We start from the raw sequence: 20,743 nt of genomic DNA, 5'->3' as shown, positions 1-20,743 counted from the left end.
GGGTTTCGGTGCTGATGGTCATGTTGTCATTCTTTTTGTACAGGGATGTAAGGTTTGATATTTTTCTTTGAATGACTTCCGTGGTTTTCTTTGTTTTGTGACTATCTGGAGAAGACAAATCTCAGAGTTGTATATGGCATACACACTTTGAGAGTGAAGCGTCTGCCATAAAGCATTTTGTGAAATTTCTTCACAGCAAAGATGTTTCCCAAGGCTTCTTTCTTGATTTGTCGATAGTTCTTTCTTTGTTGCAGTCAGTCATCGCGCTGCACGCAAGGCAGCTCTTTTGGAACTGTCTGGAAGATATGGTGTATGACATCTCCCACCCTATAGTTAGATGTGATGACGACTGGCAACTCTGGGTTGAAATCAGTCAAAATAGGTTGGCTGACAGCATATTCTTCAACTGATCTAAAGCTTCTTGGCATTGTTTGACCATTTTTACATAGCACTCTTGCTGAGCAGGGAGTTGGGTGGTTCCCTCAGCTGGGAGAAATGCTGAATAATGATTGATCATGTCTAGAAATGGCTGTAAAGTGCTGACATCTGATGGTGGAAGCATCTTCAAAGTAGCAGTGATGTTTTCAGGATCTGGGTGACGATCGTGTTCATCTCTGATGAATGAAGACATCATGAATCTGCACTGTGCTGCCTGAAGTCATAATCCCAAATCTTGTAGTTTGTTCAACATTTGGTCCAGGCATTGGCATAGTTCTGTCTGAACTGTGCCCGTCACAATGATTTCATCAAGGTAAGTGGCAACATTATCAATACCACTCAGCATGGTGTCCATAAGGTGCTGGAAAATTGAAGGAGCTGCCTTTACCCTGAAAGGCAGATGGAGGAAGGAACTCAACCTCTTATGTGTTGCAATGGTGAGAATCTGTTGTGAATTTTCTGCCACCTCTACCTGGAAGTACTTTAGCCATGTCCAACTTTGCTAAGTAGCAACCACCGTTCAATTTTGCAAAAAGATCTGCTGGTATTGGTAATGTGAGAAGTCTGCACACAACCTCCTGTGCCATTGGCTTTCTTGATAATGACTACTGGAGCTGCCCAATGTGAGTAGTTGACGGCTTCGATCACGCCAGCTTGTTGCAGCAGATCCAGCTCTTGCTCCACGATTGGTGAAGCTGTGTATGGGACAGAAGACTGAGTTTTCATCTGGATGGAGGTGACATTCTGCTTGCAGTTTGGTGCAGAAATCTAAACCTTCTTGAAATGTTGCTGCAGAGCGCTGTCACCGTTGTTGTTGTATGGTCTCACATACTATCGAGGTATGGTGACAACTGACATGATTTGAATGGCCAAAATCTTCATAAAGATTTCATCCAGAGGGATTCTCCAGAGATCAAGCTTCTCCATCCAGTCAGTGCCAGGATATTCAGATCTAGCTGATCTGTTAGGTAATACACACCATTCAGCAGTTCACCAGTCAGCTAGAAGGTTCCACCTAATGCACTGCAGACAGACTGATGAGTTGATTTGCCTGTGGAGACTCAAGTTTCCTCCACGTCCATTTGAAAATAATGGTGATGTCTGACACGGTGTCCAGTTGTAGTTTGGTCAACTAATTGTTGATAAATACATTGACGTACTGTCTCCTGGGAGTGAAGTCCACTTTGAAGCTATCCATTAAATTTCTTGTGGATTTTAATGACTTTTGAAACTTCTTGTCCTTGTGTTCTCCTGACCTTGAACACAGTGAAGGACCTCAAAAGCACCTCAGCAATGGCATTTGTACAAATGTATTTCTTGTATAATGCCATGCACCACAGTTCCAACAAGTGTCAACAGGTTGCTTGGAGACCTGCTGCATGATGATATCTGCATTGACCTTGGTCTCTTCATCCAGGTTGGAATTGTGTTTTAAAGTTGATCAAATGCTGACATTCTTGAATGACAGCTTGTAGAGTCATATCAGAGTCTTGCTCCAGTCTGGCTAGGAGCTGCATACGATTATCTGTGCCTGAAGAATTCAGATAAAAATCAGACATTTGAACTGCGATTCAGTCACATTACCCAGCTTGAATTTTCATATTTGCGATTGACGATACTGGCATCTGTGATAAAGTCATCGGCGTTGTATTTAATGAGTTTTAGCCAACGGTAACAAACATTTAAGAGAGATGACTGCTCTCCAAAAATTCTTGTTAACTGTCAGACACTTTCATCAAATGATAGGTCCCGCAGGTTCTCAGGCAGAATGAAGTTGAAATAAAACTCAAGTTCAACAGTACCCAGTTTTTGGAGTAAAGTGTATGTTTTCCAGGAGTCATCTTTACTAGTGAACTCAACCCAGAATACATCTTCATATTGGTTCAATCATGATTCAAACGTAACTCCCAAAGTCGCATCGAACTGGAAGTTGGAAATAGACGCAACAATCAACTCACGAGTTTTGTTCAATGCTTGGACTCACTCATAACCTGCTGGTTAATGTTTCAATTAACCTCAGCTGTGCCACCTCAAATTCAGCTTGTGGCTGTTGCAGAATTGCACAGAAGTTTTCTGCCAAATTGTCACATTGATATAATACAGCATCTCACCACTAATTTGTTGTGTTCTTGTATATAATTATTGAGGAGGCTTGAAGCCAGACAATAGAACTAAGCTGGAACTCGAAATAACTCTTTATTCAGTCTCAAAACTCAGCTCAAACTCACACTCCCCAGTACTACTATTGAAATGGCTTACTCCAGAACAATGAGTTCTTAACTGGGCCAAGCAGCCATCAGGGAAAGTCAGCCTGGCACTGGTTTTAGCTGGCCACTAGGTGCTGGTTGCTTTGCCTTGCCGCTACACAAAGGATTGCTGTGGGAAGGATGTTACTGGCTACATATCAGGGCACGTCGTTGAAACCTTGCCACATCCACGTTCAGGCTGCTTCACTTGCAATCAAAAAAGGAAAGACACGTTGTGCGGCCCTCCCTACCTCCACAATGGAGATTGCAGGCAGCAGCTGTGATAGGGGAAGATACTGACAAGGCCCCTTGCAGTTGCAGATTGGCCAGTTTGGTGGGATGCCCATCTGTAAGCCAATACAAATGTATGGAAAGAGCCCACCTGTAACCTTTCCACAGAATTTCTAAGCCACAGGACGTATACTTGCCAGGCAGGAGATGGTGGGCAGTTCACACCAGCTCTTACTCACACTCCCACAGAGATGTTATCGCTGCAGAAGGTTTCCGCTCAGAAAGAACAGCAAGCCAAGCTGCTAAGTCACCAGGTCAGGACAGCTCAATGGCACAGTGAAAAATCAAAAAGCAGAAACCGGCACACTCTGGAAAGAACAGAAAATGCTGGACATAATCAGTTTGTATCCACAGATTTTACATAAACTGCTGAATACTCCCAGCATTTCCTGCTTTTTAGCGTCTGTATCATTCAATTCATCCGGCTCAGTTCTCCTGCACTAGGGGAGGTTTATGGAATGACACTCACACGAACAGCAAATCTAAGATAAAAACTGAAAATGCAGCATCGCTGGCAGCATCTGTGGGAAGAGAAATAGAGTTCACATTTCAGGTCAAAGACTCTTCGTCAGAAGCATTAACTCACAGATGCAGCCTGACCTACTGAATGCTTTGAACAATTTTTGTTTGTGATTTATATGGCAGTCAATTATCCCACCAGAATATCTTTGGGAGCACCCAGCTGAAACTCATGTGGATACGGGGAGAAGATGCAGAATTCATACAGACAGCATCAGAGGCCCAGATTAGACTGAAGTAGTGCCCACTGTTCTGCTCCTATTACCTGAGAGTTTATAACCTTCTTTTGAATTTAATGTTTCAACATTTGTGCTCACAAACAGCTCATAAAGCAAGCTCTGTGTGCTGCTGGACATTTTTACCTGATGTTTCTTGCCATCGAGAGACATTGTCAATGGCCTGTATGTAATCTCATACGGATGGTTCTGCTGATGAGGCTGCACGATTATATTCTTTGCTCCCATCCAATATTCTCCTTCAATTATTGGCCACAGGTTCCAGATCTGGTTGGTGCGGTTTGTCAGCTGAATGGCATGTGTCTGTTTAGCCCGAACATTGCAAATGAAACTGACCACCTGTAAGGCAAATGGAGACGTTAAGCATGGTTGGCACCTTCCTGGACAACCTGTGTCTACAGCAAGTTCAAGTTTACTGTCATCTGATGTACATATGTACAACCAGATAGAACACCCTTTCTTCAGACCATAGTGCACTCACAATGCATATGTCATACACAGCACATGGAACAAAAACACAATTAAGCTAATAAAATGTAATTTAATGCATGTAGTGTGTAGCACAGGGACACAATAAAGAGTTTGTGGGTTGAGTGGTAAAGATCCTCAACAAAACTTGCGACCCTTTTCTATACAACACTCTTGGTAAACGGCAAAAATGGGGAGGGGATTGAGACCACAGTGATCCTCTCAGCAGTTTTGAATTATCCTCTGTCGGGTCTTCACTCCTGTGAATGCATGAACATGTTTCGTTTACTGCTTATACTAGCAGCCCTCTTGGATGCAAACTTCACGGCAATGTGGTAGGCAGGGGTTTCTTGGGGCCACTTTCATTCTGCTTTCGTCCCCTCACTGCAGGTGGTCACGCTGTGATCGAATTGCAGAATTAGAACTTGAAAAGCTGTGACTTTTCGGAATTATGTTGTATTTTATCTGTAGTCTACCATTATATAGAACTGGTATATTTCTAAATTGGTTTGTTATTGTCACTAGTACCAAGGTACAGGGAAAAACTTGTTTTTCATATCATCCATGCAGATCATTTTGTTACAGCAATGCTGTGAAATTGTATAAAGGAAAGCAACAGAATATAGAATGAAGTGTGATGGCTGCAGTGCAGGCAGAAAATAAGCTGCAAGGCCTTAATGAGGTAGACTGAGAGGTCAAGAGTCCACCTTAACATGCTAGGGAACATTAAAGCAGAGGGATAGGGGATATCTATGTTTCTATGTCTCCCCCTTATCCCATAGGCCTTGCCATAATCCCATAGCTTTTGATTTGCTAAGGTCTATATCCACAGATGAACAGCTCTTTTGGCCAAATAATCAACCCACTCATTCCCCTCAACACCTCTATGCGTGGGAACCCATAAGAAGTAGAAGTGTAAATCAATACTTCGAATATGAAATAAAGTTTGAAGAGCTTCCAGCACTAAATCAGGCCTAATGCTTGAATGACCTGTTTTAAGACAAGTCTAAACCAAAAAAGGATCTGAACAAATTACAACAATCAATTGAAACACCTTGACTGCATTCGGGTGACCTCTATATAACCAATTACGTGACTTCTAAAACCAACTGTCTGCACCAGTAATGATTTGGCGTTTCATATTAAAGGGGGTGAATTCAATTATTTTGTGTTTATACTTGTAATTAATTTTGATCACTTTGTAGAGATAATTTTTTCATTTTGACATGAAAGTATTTTTCTGTTGATCAGTGTCAAAACGGTCAAATTAAATCTGCTATGATTCAATCTTGCAAAACAATAAAACACGAAAACTTCCAAATAGGGTGAATACAGTTTATAGGCACTCCAAGTACTTGGCTAGACATAGATTGATCAAAGATTGTCAGCATGGCTTTGTGCGTGGTAGGCCATGTCTAACTGATCGTATAGAGTTTTTCGAGGAGGTTGCCAGGAATGTTGATGAGGGGCAAGGCAGTGGATGTTGTCTATACGGACTCTAGCAAGGCCTTTGACAAGGTCCCACATGGGAGTTTCGTCAAGAGGGTTCAGTCACTCACATTCAAGATGAGGTAGTAAACTGGATTGAACATTGGCTTGTGGCAGAAGCCAAAGAGTGGTAGTAGACAGTTCCTCTCTGTCTGGAGGCCTGTGACTAGTGGATCAGTGCTGCATTCATTGTTGTTTGTCATTGATATCAATGATCTGGATGATAATGTGGTTAACTGGATCAGAAGATTTGTGGATGACACCAAGATTCGGAACATACTGGGCAGCGAGGAAGCCTAATATGGCTTGCAGCAGGATCTGGACCAGCTGGAAAAATGGGCTGAACAATGGCAGAGGCAGTTTAATGCAGACAAGTGCATGGTGTTGCCCTTTGGTAGGACCAAAGGGTAAGTCTTACAGAATGAAGAGTAGATTGCTGAGGAATGTGGTAAGACAAAGGGATCTGGGAATACAAGTCCATAATTGTTGAAAGTGGTGTCTCAGGTAGTAGAATTGTAAAGAAAGCTTGTGGCACATTGGTCTTCATAAATCATAGTATTGAGTATTGGGTCCTGATGAAGGGTGTTGGCCCGAATTGTTGATTGTTTACTCTTTTCCATAGATGCTGCCTTGTTTGCTGAGTTCCTCCAGAATTTTGTGTGTATTATTTTGATTTCCAACATCTGCAATTCCTTGTTCTTTACTGAGTACAAGAAAGGGGATGTACAGTATGTTGTAGTTCTACGAGCCATTTGTGAGGCCTAATTTGGTGCATTTCATGCAGATTTAGTCATCTACCTATAGAAATATGTAAATAAGGTTGAAATAGTACAGAAAAAATTTACAAGGATCTTGCTGGGTCTGGAGGACCTGAGTTATATAGAAAGATTGAATTGGTTCAGACTTATGAAAGGTATAAATAGGGTAAATGCAAGCGGGCTTTTTGTACTGAGGTTTTGTGGGACTACACCAGAGGTCATGGGCTAAGGGTGAAAGGTGAAAAGTTTAAGAGAAACACCAGGGGAACTTCTTCACTCAGAAGGTGGTGAGAGTGTGGAATGAGCTGCCAGCACAGGTGGTGCATGCCATGTTTGAATAGGTAAATGGATGGTAGGGGTATGGAGGGCTATGGTCCCAGTGCAGGTTGATGGGAGTATGCAGTTTAAATGGTTCAGCATAGAATAGATGGGCTGAAGGGCCTGTTTCTGTGCTGTACATTTCTATGACTCTGTGCTTATTGAATTTGGACACAGAACAAATAATACTACATCATGTCTGCACTGGCCATTATACCAATCTAACTAATCACCTGCACACAGTCTATGTCTCTTTGTTCCCTGCCTGCTCATGTCTAAGTTCCTCTGAATCATCACAAATGCATATAATTCTTCCATCTCCCCTGGCAGCACATTGCAAGTCTCTGGGTAAAATAAAATACCTGCCTCACAGATCTTCTTTAAACTTCCCCTTTTCACCTTAAAGCTAGAGAATGTTGCTAATATTTGACTTTCCTGCCCTTGGAAAGAGACTGCGACTAGCTACCATATTTTTGCCTCTCACAAGAACATAACAAATAGGAGCAGGAGTCGGCCATCTGGCCCACCGAGCCTGCTCCGCCATTCAGTAAGATCATGGCTGATCTGACCATGGACTCATCTCCACCTACCTGCTTTTTCCCGATAACCCTGAATTCTCCTACTATGCAACAATCTATCTAACCTTGTCTTAAATATATTTACTGAGGTAGCCTCCACTGCTTCATTGGGCAGAGAATTCCACAGATTCACCACTCTTTGCGAAAAACAGTTGCTCCTCATCTTCATCCTAAACTTACTCCCCGAACCTTGAGTCTATGTCCACTATTTCCAGTCTCACCTACCAGTGGAAACAACTTTCCTGCCCCTCTCTTATCTATACATTTCATAATTTTATACGTTTCTATAAGATGTCCTCTGATTCTTCTGAATTCCAGTGAGTACAGTTCCAAGCGACTTAATAATCTCTCCTCATAATCTAACCCCCTCATCTCTAGAATCAACCTGGTGAATCTGCTCTGCACCACCACCAAAGCCAGTACGTCCTTCCTCAAGTAAGGAGACCAGAACTGCATGGAGTCCTCCAGGTGCGGCCCCACCGGTACCCGGTACAGTGGCAGTATAACCTCCCTGCTCTTAAATTCAATCTCTCTCGTAATAAAGGCCAACATTCCATTTGCCTTCTTGATAACTTGCCACACCTGCAAAGCAACCTTTTGTGATTCATGCACAAGTACTCCCAAGTCCCTTTGCACAGCAGCGTATTACAAATTTTTACCATTTAAAAATAATCTGCTCTTCCATTTTTCCTTCCAAAATGGATGACCTCACATTTATCAACATTGTACTCCATCTGCCAGACCCTTGCCCACTTACTTAACTTACCTGTATCTCTCTGCAGACTCTCCGTATCTTCTGCACAATTTGCTTTTGAATTTAGTATCATTAGCAAACTTAGATACACTACACTTCCAGATCATTAATGTATATCATGAACAGTTGTGGGCCCAGCACCGACCTCTGCAGCACACCGCTCACCACTGATTGCTAACCAGAGTAACACCCACATATTCCAACTCTCTGCTTTCTTTTAGTTAACCAATCCTTTATCCCCAACTCTATGCACCCCCAACTCTACGCATCCTTATCTTATGGATGTCTTTTATGAGGCACCTTATCGAATACCTTCTGGAAATCCAAGTAAATATTGTCCATCTGTTCCCCTCTATCCACTGCACTTGTTAAATCCTTAAAGAACTCCAGTAAGATTGTCAAACAGGACCTGCCTGTGCTGAATCCACGCTGTGTCTGCCTGATGGATTCATTTCTTTCCAGATACCTCGCTATTTCTTCTTTAATGATAGCTTCAAGCATTTTCCCAACTACAGATGTTAAACTAACCAGTCCATAGTTATCTGACTTTTGCCTACATACTTTTTTGAAAAGCAGCATGACATTTGCTGTCGTCCAATCTGCCAGGACCTGCCCAAAGTCTAGAAATTTTGGTAAGTTATCACCAAAGCCTCAATGATAACTTCTGCCATTTCTTTCAATACCCTGGGATGCATTTCATCAGGACCAGGGGACTATCTATCTTCAGGCCCACAAGTTTGCTCAGCACTACCTCTTCAGTGATCACTATTGTATCGAGGTCCTCACCTCCCATTACATCCATAACATCTCTCTTTGGCATGTTAGATGTGTCCATGAAGACTGACACAAAATAGTCATTCAAAGCCTGTGCCATTCCCTCATTACCCAATATTAATTCTCCCTTCACATCCTCCAAGGGACCTATGTTCACTTTAGCTACCCTTTTCCGCTTTATATAATTATAAAAACTTTTACTGTTTTTATATTTTGTGTTAGTTTATTTTCATAATCTATCTTCCCTTTCTTTATTGCTCGCTTTGTGGTTCTTTGTTGCTTTTTGAAGTTTTCCCAAACTTCCAGTTTCCCACAACTCTTGGTGACTTTATATGCACAAGCTTTAGTTTGATGTCTTCTTTTATTTCCTTAGTTAACCAAGGCTGGCTCTCCCCACCCTTACTGTCCTTGCTTTTAACTGGAATATACTTTTTTTGAGCACCATGAAAAATCTCTTTGAAAGTCTTCCACTGTCCCACCATGTCTGATCTCTGCAACTGTTAGCTCTGCTTTTACAACCATCACTGTAGCCCATGACAAGCACCTTGCACTGAGACTCCAAAAAACTACTTTTCCAGAGTTCACTGTGAACAATGAGTGATTTCCCTTCGCAGAGCCACCGGCCAAGGCTGACTGAGAGGGGAACAAGAGCTCTGAGCTGATTCAATGCCTTTTAAGGCCCAAACACATCCCAAGTTGCAAGAATGACAGGGCCCCGTGAGGACACGACCTGTTAGCGCAGAGCTAGTGGTTGTACCTCTTTCATGGCTGATGCTGGCACACACGATCCTGTTAGGTGGATTTGGAGGGATTTGGCTTTTTCAATGAAGCAGTTCAGGTCTTGCACACGAATGTCTGTGTTCACAGCGACAGGATGGAACTCCACCTGCAAGGACACCTCCATTCCTGGTGACAGATAACCCTCCACAGGGCTGATTGAGAAGTGTGGCTTAATTTTTTCAATTTCCCACCTAAAGCTGCAATGTGAACATTTTAGAGAAGAAGATTTAATTTCTGGTGCTTCATCAAATGGCTTAACTTGTATGAATTAAACTTTTAACATATAATAATAACATATTAAAACAGCTTAAACACGAGAAATCCAGAGCAACACACACAAAATGCTGGAGGAACTCAGCAGGTCAGGCAGCATCTGTGGAAATGAATAAAGAGTTGACACTTCAAGCCGAGATCCTTCTCCTGGACAGAAAAGGAAAGGGGGAAGATGCCAGAAGAAAAGGATGGTGGGAGGGACTTGCCAATTCCACAGAACACTCAGCTCTCAACATTTCAATAGTGCAGCTATTTTTTCTTTAAATATGCCAAGTGATCCAGCCTGCGGGACAGAAAATTCCACAGATTCATAACGCTCTGTACTCTGTGAGAAGAAATTCCTGCACATCTCAGTTTAAAATTTCTGGTTTTGATTTAGAGTTGTTTATTAATGACATGTACATCAAAATATACAGTGAATGTGTCATTTGCATTAACAACCAACACCATCTGAGGATGCCTTGGGGGCAGCCGTGAGTGTCACCACACACAGGTGGACCTCTCAAATTTGCCTCTTGTGCTTCCTCAGGAAGATCATTCATTATCCTTCAAATCTCCAAAGAATACAGAGCTAACATCTTTAAGCTGCCTGTGACAGGAAAACGCTCTCATTCCAGGAAATAACCTTCAATGCTAATATATCATTTATTAAATAAAGTGACTTATAAATTGATGAAAGAGCAGTTTATGTAATTCTGGGGAGTTTCACACTCCTGCAGACTGCAGTGTGCCCGGACTGGAGATGAAGATGTTACATAACACCGAATCTTCAGCCTGGGCACGTTGCAGCCTGCAGACTCTGTATCAAATTATTTGGTGTTAAATAAGGCTCTCCTTCTATCTGTCTGCATCAGAACTGACTATTCTTGCTCGCCGTACTCTCTCTCCCACCCCCCACCCCCTGTACTGTAGAGACTATGCTGGCCATGTCCCAGTTGCCCAGATTAAACAGCATTCCACAGATTATGCACATTAGCAAATAAAGTGCATGCACGAAGGAGCATAATCGAATCTCAATATTTACCCAATCTGAGATAGTCCCTTTGCTTTACCCAAGTCCCCTTCCCGTTTTCTCTCTGACTCTGTTCTGATGAAGAGTTTCAGATCTGACACATTAATTGCCTCTCTCTACTGATGCTCCCTGACTGGTTCAGCTTCTCCGCTTTTAGTTCACTTTTCTTACATTTGGGGGATTTGTTTTCATCGTTAATTTTAGATTACAGCAAATTCCAAACTACCGATGCCCAGCTAAGTAGCCCTCAGTTGTTTGATTTTTATCTCCCTCTTGCATGAGGGGCTGCCTCAGTAAAGCAGACAGTTTATTTACCCCACCCCACCCCAAACATTCTCCATTCTCTCTCCCATCAGGCTTGAAAACACGTCCCACCAATTTCAAGGGCAGCTTCTATCCCACTTTTATAAGACTTTTGAACCATCTGCTAGCATGTTAAATGGACTCTTGACATCAAAGTCTATTGTTTATGGACTTGCTCCTCATTGTCTGCCTGCACTGCGCCTTCTCTGTAACCGTAACACTTTATTGTGAACCATGATACTGTTTTTTCCTTGTGCTACCTCAATACACTGATGCAATGAAATGATCTGTATGAATATTTGTGGTTTGCCCATCCACTGTCACCACATTCACTCCTCCCTCTCCAGAACACAGGGTGTTTGAAAATGACTCTACTCTCTCTGTGGTCAATTCCTTTTAAACAATTGGATTCAGCTCATTAGATCCTGGTGACCTATCTACCTTTAGTCTCAATATTTTTTCCTATACTTTTTCTCTCCTGATCAGATTTGTTGCACATTGTCTACACTACTTCAGTTATCCTTCAGATATCTGCAATAACTCCACTGTGAATAAAAGAGGCTTATTCACTTTACGAATTAGAGGTATTATATGCAAAAGCAAGCAAGCTAAGCTCTCCCTTTACAACCTAGTAGTTCTGACTCGGTTGGAGTACTCCTGGTCCAAGCCTGCAAAGCAGTTTCATTGGAACAGTCTCAATGATGTGATGAAGCTGCAGTTATTTTCACCTTGAAGTTAGGGGAAGACTCAACAAGAGCTGTCAAAAGCACATAGGGCTAGACAGGCAAATAGGGAGAGGGTCAGTAAACAAAGGACACAATGATTGGCAGCATTTTGCATACAGTGAGTTCCAATGTTCCTAAGCAAAGGAAAGTGCTGCAGAATGGACGGCACGTTTAATTCCCACAAGCTCACTGCCTCGGGGTCAGAACAGACAGGCACCAATGCACACAGAGGGTTCTGAATCTGCTCAGACTGTCACAGCGCTGCTGATACTAAGACTAATAGGTGTTCGTTAGAGATCTTAGGTGGCGCAGATGCCGATGGAGCGACCCCGGGCAGCTTTGAGATCTTTCTTTCTGCGGGTCTGTTGCCAGCCTGATGCCTGAACACGCTGGTAACGTAATAAGCTCTTCCTTGGGCTAGAGATGGATACAGGTAACAACTTTAACTGATGTTTTACGGCCGGTAGCCTGAGAAGAGCTTATTTTATTTGTCACATATGCTGGGAAAGCACCAGATCCTTTTTCACAATCCAAGTCATAACAAACTGGCTAGAGTCTGGCAAAACCCATTTAGTCCAGCCTCAAGTAAAAACAGAGGATGTTGGAATTACTCAGCAGGTCAGGCAGAACCTGTGGGAAAAGGAAAAGAGTTAATATTTCAAGTTGTAGTGGTCTTCAATCGGAAATGTTACATCTGTTTCTCTTCCCACAGATGCAGCCTCGCCTGTTGAATATTTCTAATATTAAATGTTTTTACTTTATATTTCCCAAATCTGTAGTTTTTCTTTTTGATTTTCTATTTGGCACAGTCTGTCAACAAGTGTTGATTTTCCAACATTCAGAGGGCAAGATTAAGATGCACAACAGCAGAGCAGAAACCTGTAGCTTCCTCAGTGAACCCGAGGGGAATGAGTGGGTCAGATCACTTAGACAAGCACTGGCAGGGAATTTCGTACTGTCACTAAAGTGGGATCAACAGTTCTTTTTCAGTGCCATGGCTTTGTTTAAAGCCAGATTTAACGGTTCAGAGTTACAGAGCATTGTCCCTTCGGACAAACTAGACATGCTGACCAAGATGTTTTACTCCTGTTTGTCTGCATTTCCTTGATATATCTGAAAAACTTTCCTTTTTGTATAGCTGTTCAAACGTTTTATTTATTAACCATGCCTGCCCCTACCACCTCCTCTGATATCTCTTTGTGAAAAATTTGCCTCTCAGATCCCCTTTAAATCTTTCCCCTCTCAGCTTAAACCTCTGCCCTCTATTTTAAAATCCCTTACCCTGAAAGACAGACTGTAACTATCTATCTTATTTATGCCCTCATGACTTTATGAACTTCTATAGGGTTGTCCTAGCTCCTTAGCTCCAGGGAAGAACAGTCCCAGCCTATCCACATAACTCAGGCACCCAGACCGGGCAGATATCAGGAGGCTGTCGGAAGAACACCCTTAACATATTGATCTAATGAAGAGTAAACAGGGGTCAGCTGATCAGCATTGCAGCCAACTTTGGGTTCCACATTTCAGGCTAAGAATGCCCTCAGAGACTGGCAGATGTTGGAAGGTTGCAGTAAGTCATTTGAAACAGCTCAGTCAGAAGAGTCACAAGAAATTCTGTAGATAATCTGGAGCAACACATACATCATGCTGGAGGAATTCAGCTGGTCAGGCAGCATCATTGGAGGGAAATGAATAGTTGATGTTTCAGGATGAGACCCTTCACCAGAACTCAGAAGGAGAGCCTGTGAGTTTGTATGTTTGGAGTTGAGGAGGGAAAAAGTTTAGGGGTAACATGAGGGGGAACTTCTTTACTCAGAGAGTGGTAGCTGTGTGGAACGAGCTTCCGGTAGAAGTGGTAGAGGTAGGTTTGATTCTGTCATTAAAAAAAAATTGGTTAAGTATATGGACAGGAAGGGAATGGAGGGTTATGGGCTGAGTGCAGGTCGGTAGGACTAGGTGAGAGTAAGCGTTTGGCATGGGCTAGAAGGGCTGAGATGGCCTGTTTCCATGCTGTAATTGTTATATGGTTATTGAGGAGGGTAACAATCAGATGAACAAGTAGCCGTCAGTATCAGAGCCTGAGAGAGCTTTGGGCATCCAAACAAGTTGCACTGACAGCTAACTGGAGTTAACATGTACCGTACTGTGCTAAAGTCTTTGGTACACATATAGAACTAGGATACCTATGACTTTTGCACAGTACCGTAGTAATTTTATGTATTGCACTGTATCGCTGCAGCAAAAAAAACTATGATGTTGTGACACCTTTTAACCTCTAAAACCAGTCAGAATCCTCCACAGCCTTCCATTTTTCTGTCATCCATATTCCTATCTAAGAGTCTCTCCCTGCTCAGGTGTTTAGGCAGGGGTTTGAATTCATGCCTGCCAGCTTCCGAGGCAAGAGAATAAACCATTGCTAATTGTTGAGTGCAGAAGGGAGATGAGTTTTGACAGATAAGTGAGATCCCCAGTAGACATGGCCACACTGTAACAAGATGGTCCTCACTGATTGTGAACTTGGTACCTGGCACCAATATCGCCAATGTTCTTCAACATGACCAGCCGGGTTGCCTTGCTGCGGAGGATCACGGCCCCAAATGTGATGCAGTCCTGGTCCAGTACGATCTCGGTCGCCTGGCAGCATCCTCGGATCACAAAGAGAGCCTTGGAAACACCTGGCAACTCCATTCTCACTTCTTCGGCAAACTCGGGTACCCGGCAGACTGGGGAGAAGGTGACTGTAACATTGCAGGTGCCCCCCTGCGCTTTCAGCGTGATCTTGTTGTTTGGTGATAGGCTTAGAACCTGAAAAGGGAGTAAGTAAAATGAGCAAGCCATGTGTGTACATTCAACATATTCTGGAATCAGTAAATGCACTTTCAGAATATTTTGCGCCACAGCTATTGCATCCTAACCAATGCTGCTTCAGTGAGCAGCCTTGCCACTGCCCTTATCCTTGTACCTAAGTGTACCTGCACTCTACTTTGTAACATTTGTTAATGCTTTTCCTTTAGTACAACCTTGATGTACTTATGTATGGGATAATCTGACTGGATAGTATGCAAGCTTTTCACAATATCTCAGAACATGAGACAACACGTTAATTACACTGGATAACGAAGATTTTGCTTCCTGAATACTTTTTGGTGTATCTTATGGATTTTGGGCTGCAGATCATAAAAATCACCGTGAAATTTCCCTATTGCGCACCACTTTTTGAAATCGCCTATATTTGCTATTTGAATTCATAATTCAATTCAGAATAACTGAAGCCAAGAATAAGGAAGGCATTTTTTGTTGGTCCACAAATCAAACAGTTCATAAATGACAGGCAACTGGAAGAACTTCAAATGGGACTGGAAAAAATTGCATGGAAGGCATTCAAGGATACAGTTGTTACTGACCATTCAAATCCGTGTGGATGAATATGTGCTCACGAAAAATTGCTGTACATTCAGAATCCAAAAGCCATGAGTGAACCAGAAGGTTCGTCATCTGATGAGGGCTAGATCTGTGGCATTCAAGTCTGGTGACCCAGGTCTGTACCAGAAAACCAGGTATGACTTGCAGAGGGCTATTTCAAGAGGGAAGAAACTTTTCCTAGCAAGGTTGGAGGTGACATCAGATACATGTCATCTCTGGCAGGGTTTGAAAGACATTACTTCCTACAAATCAAAACCCAATAGTAAGAATGGCAGTGATTCTTCACTACCAGATGAACTCAATGCCTTCTATGCCCTCTTTGAAAGGGAGAATATAACTACAGCTGTGAAGATCTCTGCTGCACCCGGTGATCCTGTGATCTCTGTCTCGGAGGCTGATGTTAGGCAGTCTTTCAGGAGAGTGGACCTTCTTAAGGTAAGCAGTACCTGGTAAGGTTCAGAAAAGTTGTGCCACCCAACTGCCGAGAGTATTCAAGGACATTTTCAACCTCTCACTGCTACAGTCAGAAGTTCCCACCTGCTTCAAAATGGCACCAGTTATACCAGTGCCCAAGAAGAGCTGCTTTAATGATGATCATCCAGTAGCACTCACATCTACAGTGTTGAAATGTTTTGAGAGGTTGGTCATGGCTAGAATCAACTCCTACCTCAGCAAGAACCTGGCCCCATTACAATTTGCCTATCACCACAATTGGTCTATGGCAGATGCAGTCCCAATGGCCTTAGATCATATAACTATATAACAATTACAGCACGGAAACAGGCCATCTCAGTACTTCTAGTCCGTGCTGAATGCTTACTCTCACCTGTCCCACCAACCTGCACTCAGCCCATAACCTTCCATTCCTTTCCTGTCCATATACCTATCCAATTTTTTTTTAAATGACAATATTGAACCTGCCTCTACTACTTCTACTGGAAGCTCGTTCCACACAGCTACCACTCTCTGAATAAAGAAATTCCCCCTCGTGTTACCCCTAAACTTTTGCCCCCTAACTCTCAACTCATGTCCTCTTGTTTGAATCTCCCCTACTCTCAATGGAGAAAGCCCATCAATGTCAACTCTAACTATCCCCCTCATAATTTTAAATACCTCTATCAAGTCCCCCCTCAACCTTCTACACTCCAAAGAATAAAGACCTAACTTGTTCAACCTTTCTCTGTAACTTAGGTGCTGAAACCCAGGTAACATTCTAGTAAATCTCCTCTGTACTCTCTCTATTTTGTTGACATCTTTCCTATAATTCGGTGACCAGAACTGTACACAATACTCCAAATTTGGCCTTACCAATGCCTTGTACAATATTAACATTACATCCCAACTCCTATACTCAATGCTCTGATTTATAAAGGCCAGCATACCAAAAGCTTTCTTCACCACCCTATCCACATGAGATTCCACCTTCAGGGAACTATGCACCATTATTCCTAGATCACTCTGTTCTACTGCATTCCTCAATGCCCTACCATTGTCCAGGTGCCCTACCAGATCACCTGGACAATTCAAACATCAATGTAAGGAGGCTGTTTGTTGACTATAGCTCAGCATTTAACACCATAATTTTCACAGTTCTGATCAATAAGCTATAGAACCTGGGCCTACATGCAATTGGATCCTCATCTTCCTAACAGGAAGAACACAATTTGTCTGGATTGAGAATAATATCTCCTATTCACTTGCAATCAAAACTGGCACATCTTAGGGATGTGTGCTTAGCCCACTGCTCTGCTCTCTCTGTACCCATGATTGTGTGGCCAGGTATAGCTCAAATGGCATTTATAAATTTTCTGATGATAGAACCATTGTTGGCAGAATCTCAGATGGAGATGAGAGGGCATACAGGAGCAAGATATACCAGCTAGCTGAGTGGTGTTACAGCAACAACCTGGCACTCAACGTCAGCAAGACCAAAGAGCTGATTGTAGACTTCAGGAAGGGTAAGACAAGGAAACATGAACCAATCCTCATAGAAAGATCAGAAGTGGAGAGAGTGAGCAATTTCAAGTTCATGAGTGTCAAGATCTCTAAGGATCTAACCTGATCCCAACATATTGATGCAGCTATAAAGAAAGCATGACAGCTGACAGATATTAAATCTGCAACACACACAAAATGCTGGTGGAACACAGCAGGCCAGGCAGCATCTATAAGGAGAAGCACTGTCGACATTTCGGGCCGAGACCCTCCGTCAGGGTACTTTGTCAGAGACCCTTTGTCAGGGTCTTGGGCCGAAACGTCAACAGCGCTTCTCCCTATAGATGCTGCCTGGCCTGCTGTGTTCCATCAGCATTTTGTGTGTGTTGTTGTTTGAATTTCCAGCGTCTGCAGATTTCCTCGTGTTGGATATTAAACCTGAATTTGATTGATTCTGAAAATTTTCTTGACATCCACAGAGCACCAAATTACATGCAGTTGGTTGACAACATGTTTCAAGCATACAAAACCATGAAGTGCAACATGTCGCTAAAGATCTGTTTTCAGCATTCCCATTTAGAACTCTTCCCTGCAATTCCTGGTGCTTTCAATGACAAGCACGGTGAAAGATTTCATCAGGACATTGCGGTCATGGAGAACAGTACCAGGACAACTGGAATTCATCAACACTGGACACTTCAGCCAGAAGCTTTAGACAAAGTACAAATGAAAATCATCAACAAAACATTTTCAGTTTAGTTGAACTATTGCAAAGCATCAGCACCGTTATGCAATTAAACACATTATATTCAATAAAAGTTAACATCTTGTTTCTCCGAATTCTTACGTGATGCAAGTAGTCTGAAATTATATTTGTGTTCAGCTGTGGTCTATCATAAACAAAATAAATTTCTGAGGAAGCAAAACTTTCGAAAAAAAATTGTTGGCCATTGTTACCAGTTATTGATGCTATCTTGTTACTGATCAAAGCTTAACGGACAGCCTGCTGACTTTGCAGTGTGCCCAGAACGGCTGTCCATGATGGCAGAGCAATGCTCCTGGCATTATACTGGGGAAGGGTTGCAATATCCCACAGAGGAGATTTCTACATCCCTGGGGACAATCTCGCCTGTGTAGGATGAGGAAGGGAAGCAGGCAGCTGAGGGTGTTGTCTGCCTATCTGTACAGTCGGAGAACAGCACTCACAATGAACACAGTGCCAGCTCCCCTCATTCATGGAAAGTGAACAGGAGAGATCTCACACTTACAGCGTCACTGATGGGGGTAAATCTCTCACTGGTTACAGTGAGATTCAGATTTATTTATCGCATGCACATACAGTGAAATGTGTCACATAACTACACACCTAAGGATATGTTGGGGGATCCCACAAGTATTATCACACACTCTGGTGATAACATAGCATTCCCACCATTACCAACATTCATGTTCATGATCAGAGGAAATCTCCCAATGTTTATGGTGCCCCTAACAGAAAGATCAGAGGAAATCTGTTGCTGTGGTAACTGCTAAGTTACTGCACAGAGCTTTGAACTTGACTGGCATTTGATTTTACTGTTAAGTGACGACAGAGGGCAGATCTGACTGATTAACATTCGTACCTTGGTGTTCTGAAGAAGTTGTTGGTTAGGAGTCACAGAGAGAATGAAATTCACAGGCGCCAGGCTCCTGTTGATTATTGGCACGACTTTCCTCACAGTCTGTCCAACCCTCAGAGGCTGGAAATAAACCACCTTGTTCTTGGGAATGGCAACTTCAACCTGGAAAGTAAGAATATGTGAAGCGTCACTGTAACTGATTGTTGAAATGAATGTAGATAAATGAAGAGCAAATGTTTAAGAGTGGACCCTACATTTACCCTACAGACTCAGAGTAATGGGGAACTTCTGCTAATGTTTCTGGACCAAGTTAACACAGAGCTAAAGCTGAATATATGTTCATAATGCCACCAAACATCCTGCTATCTGCGTGGTGCAGACAAGCTGTCCATTTCTGATGAAGTATCAATCTCAACACTTTGGGATGTTCTGGAGAATTTTCCTTTTGTATGTCGTGTTGTCTGGATTCATTGCATTAAAACATAAAGATCTCTACACTTCTTAATTGAATTGAATTGAATTGACTTTATTTCTTACATCCTTCACATTAATGAGGAGTAAAACTCTTTACGTTTCTGTCTAAATGTGCAACGTGCAATCATAGTAATTTATAATAAATAGAACAGTCAATTTAGCCTAGAAATACACCCAAATCAGTCTGATGGCCTGGTGGAAGAAACTGTCCCAGAGACTGTTGGCCCTGGCCTTTATGCTGTGGTACTGTTTCCCAGATGGTAGCAGCTGGAATAGATTGTAGTTGGGGTGGCTTGGGTCCCCAATGATTCTTTAGGCCCTTTTCTCATACCTGTCTTTGTAAATGTCATGAATCATGATGTTCATAACTACAGATGCGCTGGGCTGTTGGCACAACTCTCTGCAGAATCCTGTGATTAAGGGAGGTACAGTTCCCATACCAGGCAGTGATGCAGCCAGTCAGGATGCTCTCAATTGTGCCCCTGTAGAAAGTTCTTAGGATTTGGGGGCCCATACCAAACTTCCTCAACTGTCTGAGGTGTAAGAGCTGCCGTTGTGCCTGTTTCACCACACAGCTGGTGTGTACAGTCTATGTGAGGTCCTCAGTGATGTGGATGCCGAGAAACTTAAAGCTGTTTACCCTCTCAACCCTATATCCACCAATGTCAATAGGGGTCCATTCCTCCTGTAATCCACAATCAGCTCCTTTGTTTTTGCGACATTGAGGGAGAGGTTGTTTTCTTGACACCACTGTGTCAGAGAGATGACTTCTTCCCTGTAGGTAACCTCATTATTGTTTGAGATTAGGCCAATCAATATAGTATCGTCGGCAAATTTAATTAGCAGATTAGAGCTGTGGGTGGCGACACTGTCATGGGTATACAGGGAGTAAAGGAGGGGACTTAGTACACAGCCTTGAGGGGCTCCTGTGTTGAGAGTCAGGGGGTGGAGGTGAGGGAGCCCACTCTTATCAGCTGCTGACGATCTGACAGGAAGTCCAGGATCCAGCTGCACAAGCCAAGGTCAAGGCAGGGTCAATGGTGGTTGATCAGAGGAATCGCAAGGAAACTTCTGGAAGATAATTCAATTTTACCACAAGCGGCTTATGCAGGATCTTGCCAATCCTTGACAGGCACACATCTATATCCAGGCTGCCCTTTGCATGCTTTAGGAATACTGTGGGCTGTGTTTCCTAAGCTCTCTGTCTACAGACAAGATGTGTTCACTGCACAGTGAGAATTCACATAAACCAGCAAGCTGGATGAACATTTATCCTTTATTTGCTCAGTATAATATCTCTAAACTTAGCAGCATACAACATTTTTATTAAA

At 42.7% G+C, this 20,743-nt stretch overlaps 1 protein-coding gene across 1 annotated transcript in view; it reads right to left on the bottom strand.

Moving 5' to 3' along the window:
• LOC140740438 (hydrocephalus-inducing protein-like) overlaps positions 1-20,743 on the bottom strand; it is a 579,330-nt gene that overhangs the window by 50,667 nt on the left and 507,920 nt on the right. Inside the window, exons 62-65 of the mRNA XM_073069569.1 lie at positions 18,942-19,100; positions 14,486-14,766; positions 9,626-9,845; positions 3,857-4,069 (exon numbers count right to left, since the gene is read on the bottom strand). Coding sequence (XP_072925670.1) covers positions 3,857-4,069; positions 9,626-9,845; positions 14,486-14,766; positions 18,942-19,100 — 873 coding nt within the window. The remainder of the gene's footprint in view (positions 1-3,856; positions 4,070-9,625; positions 9,846-14,485; positions 14,767-18,941; positions 19,101-20,743) is intronic.

The sequence above is a fragment of the Hemitrygon akajei genome, chromosome 17, assembly GCF_048418815.1.
Source record: "Hemitrygon akajei chromosome 17, sHemAka1.3, whole genome shotgun sequence".
NCBI lineage: Eukaryota > Metazoa > Chordata > Chondrichthyes > Myliobatiformes > Dasyatidae > Hemitrygon > Hemitrygon akajei.
The sequence above is the reverse complement of the archived record's forward strand: the minus strand, read 5'-3'. Positions and strand labels throughout refer to the sequence as shown.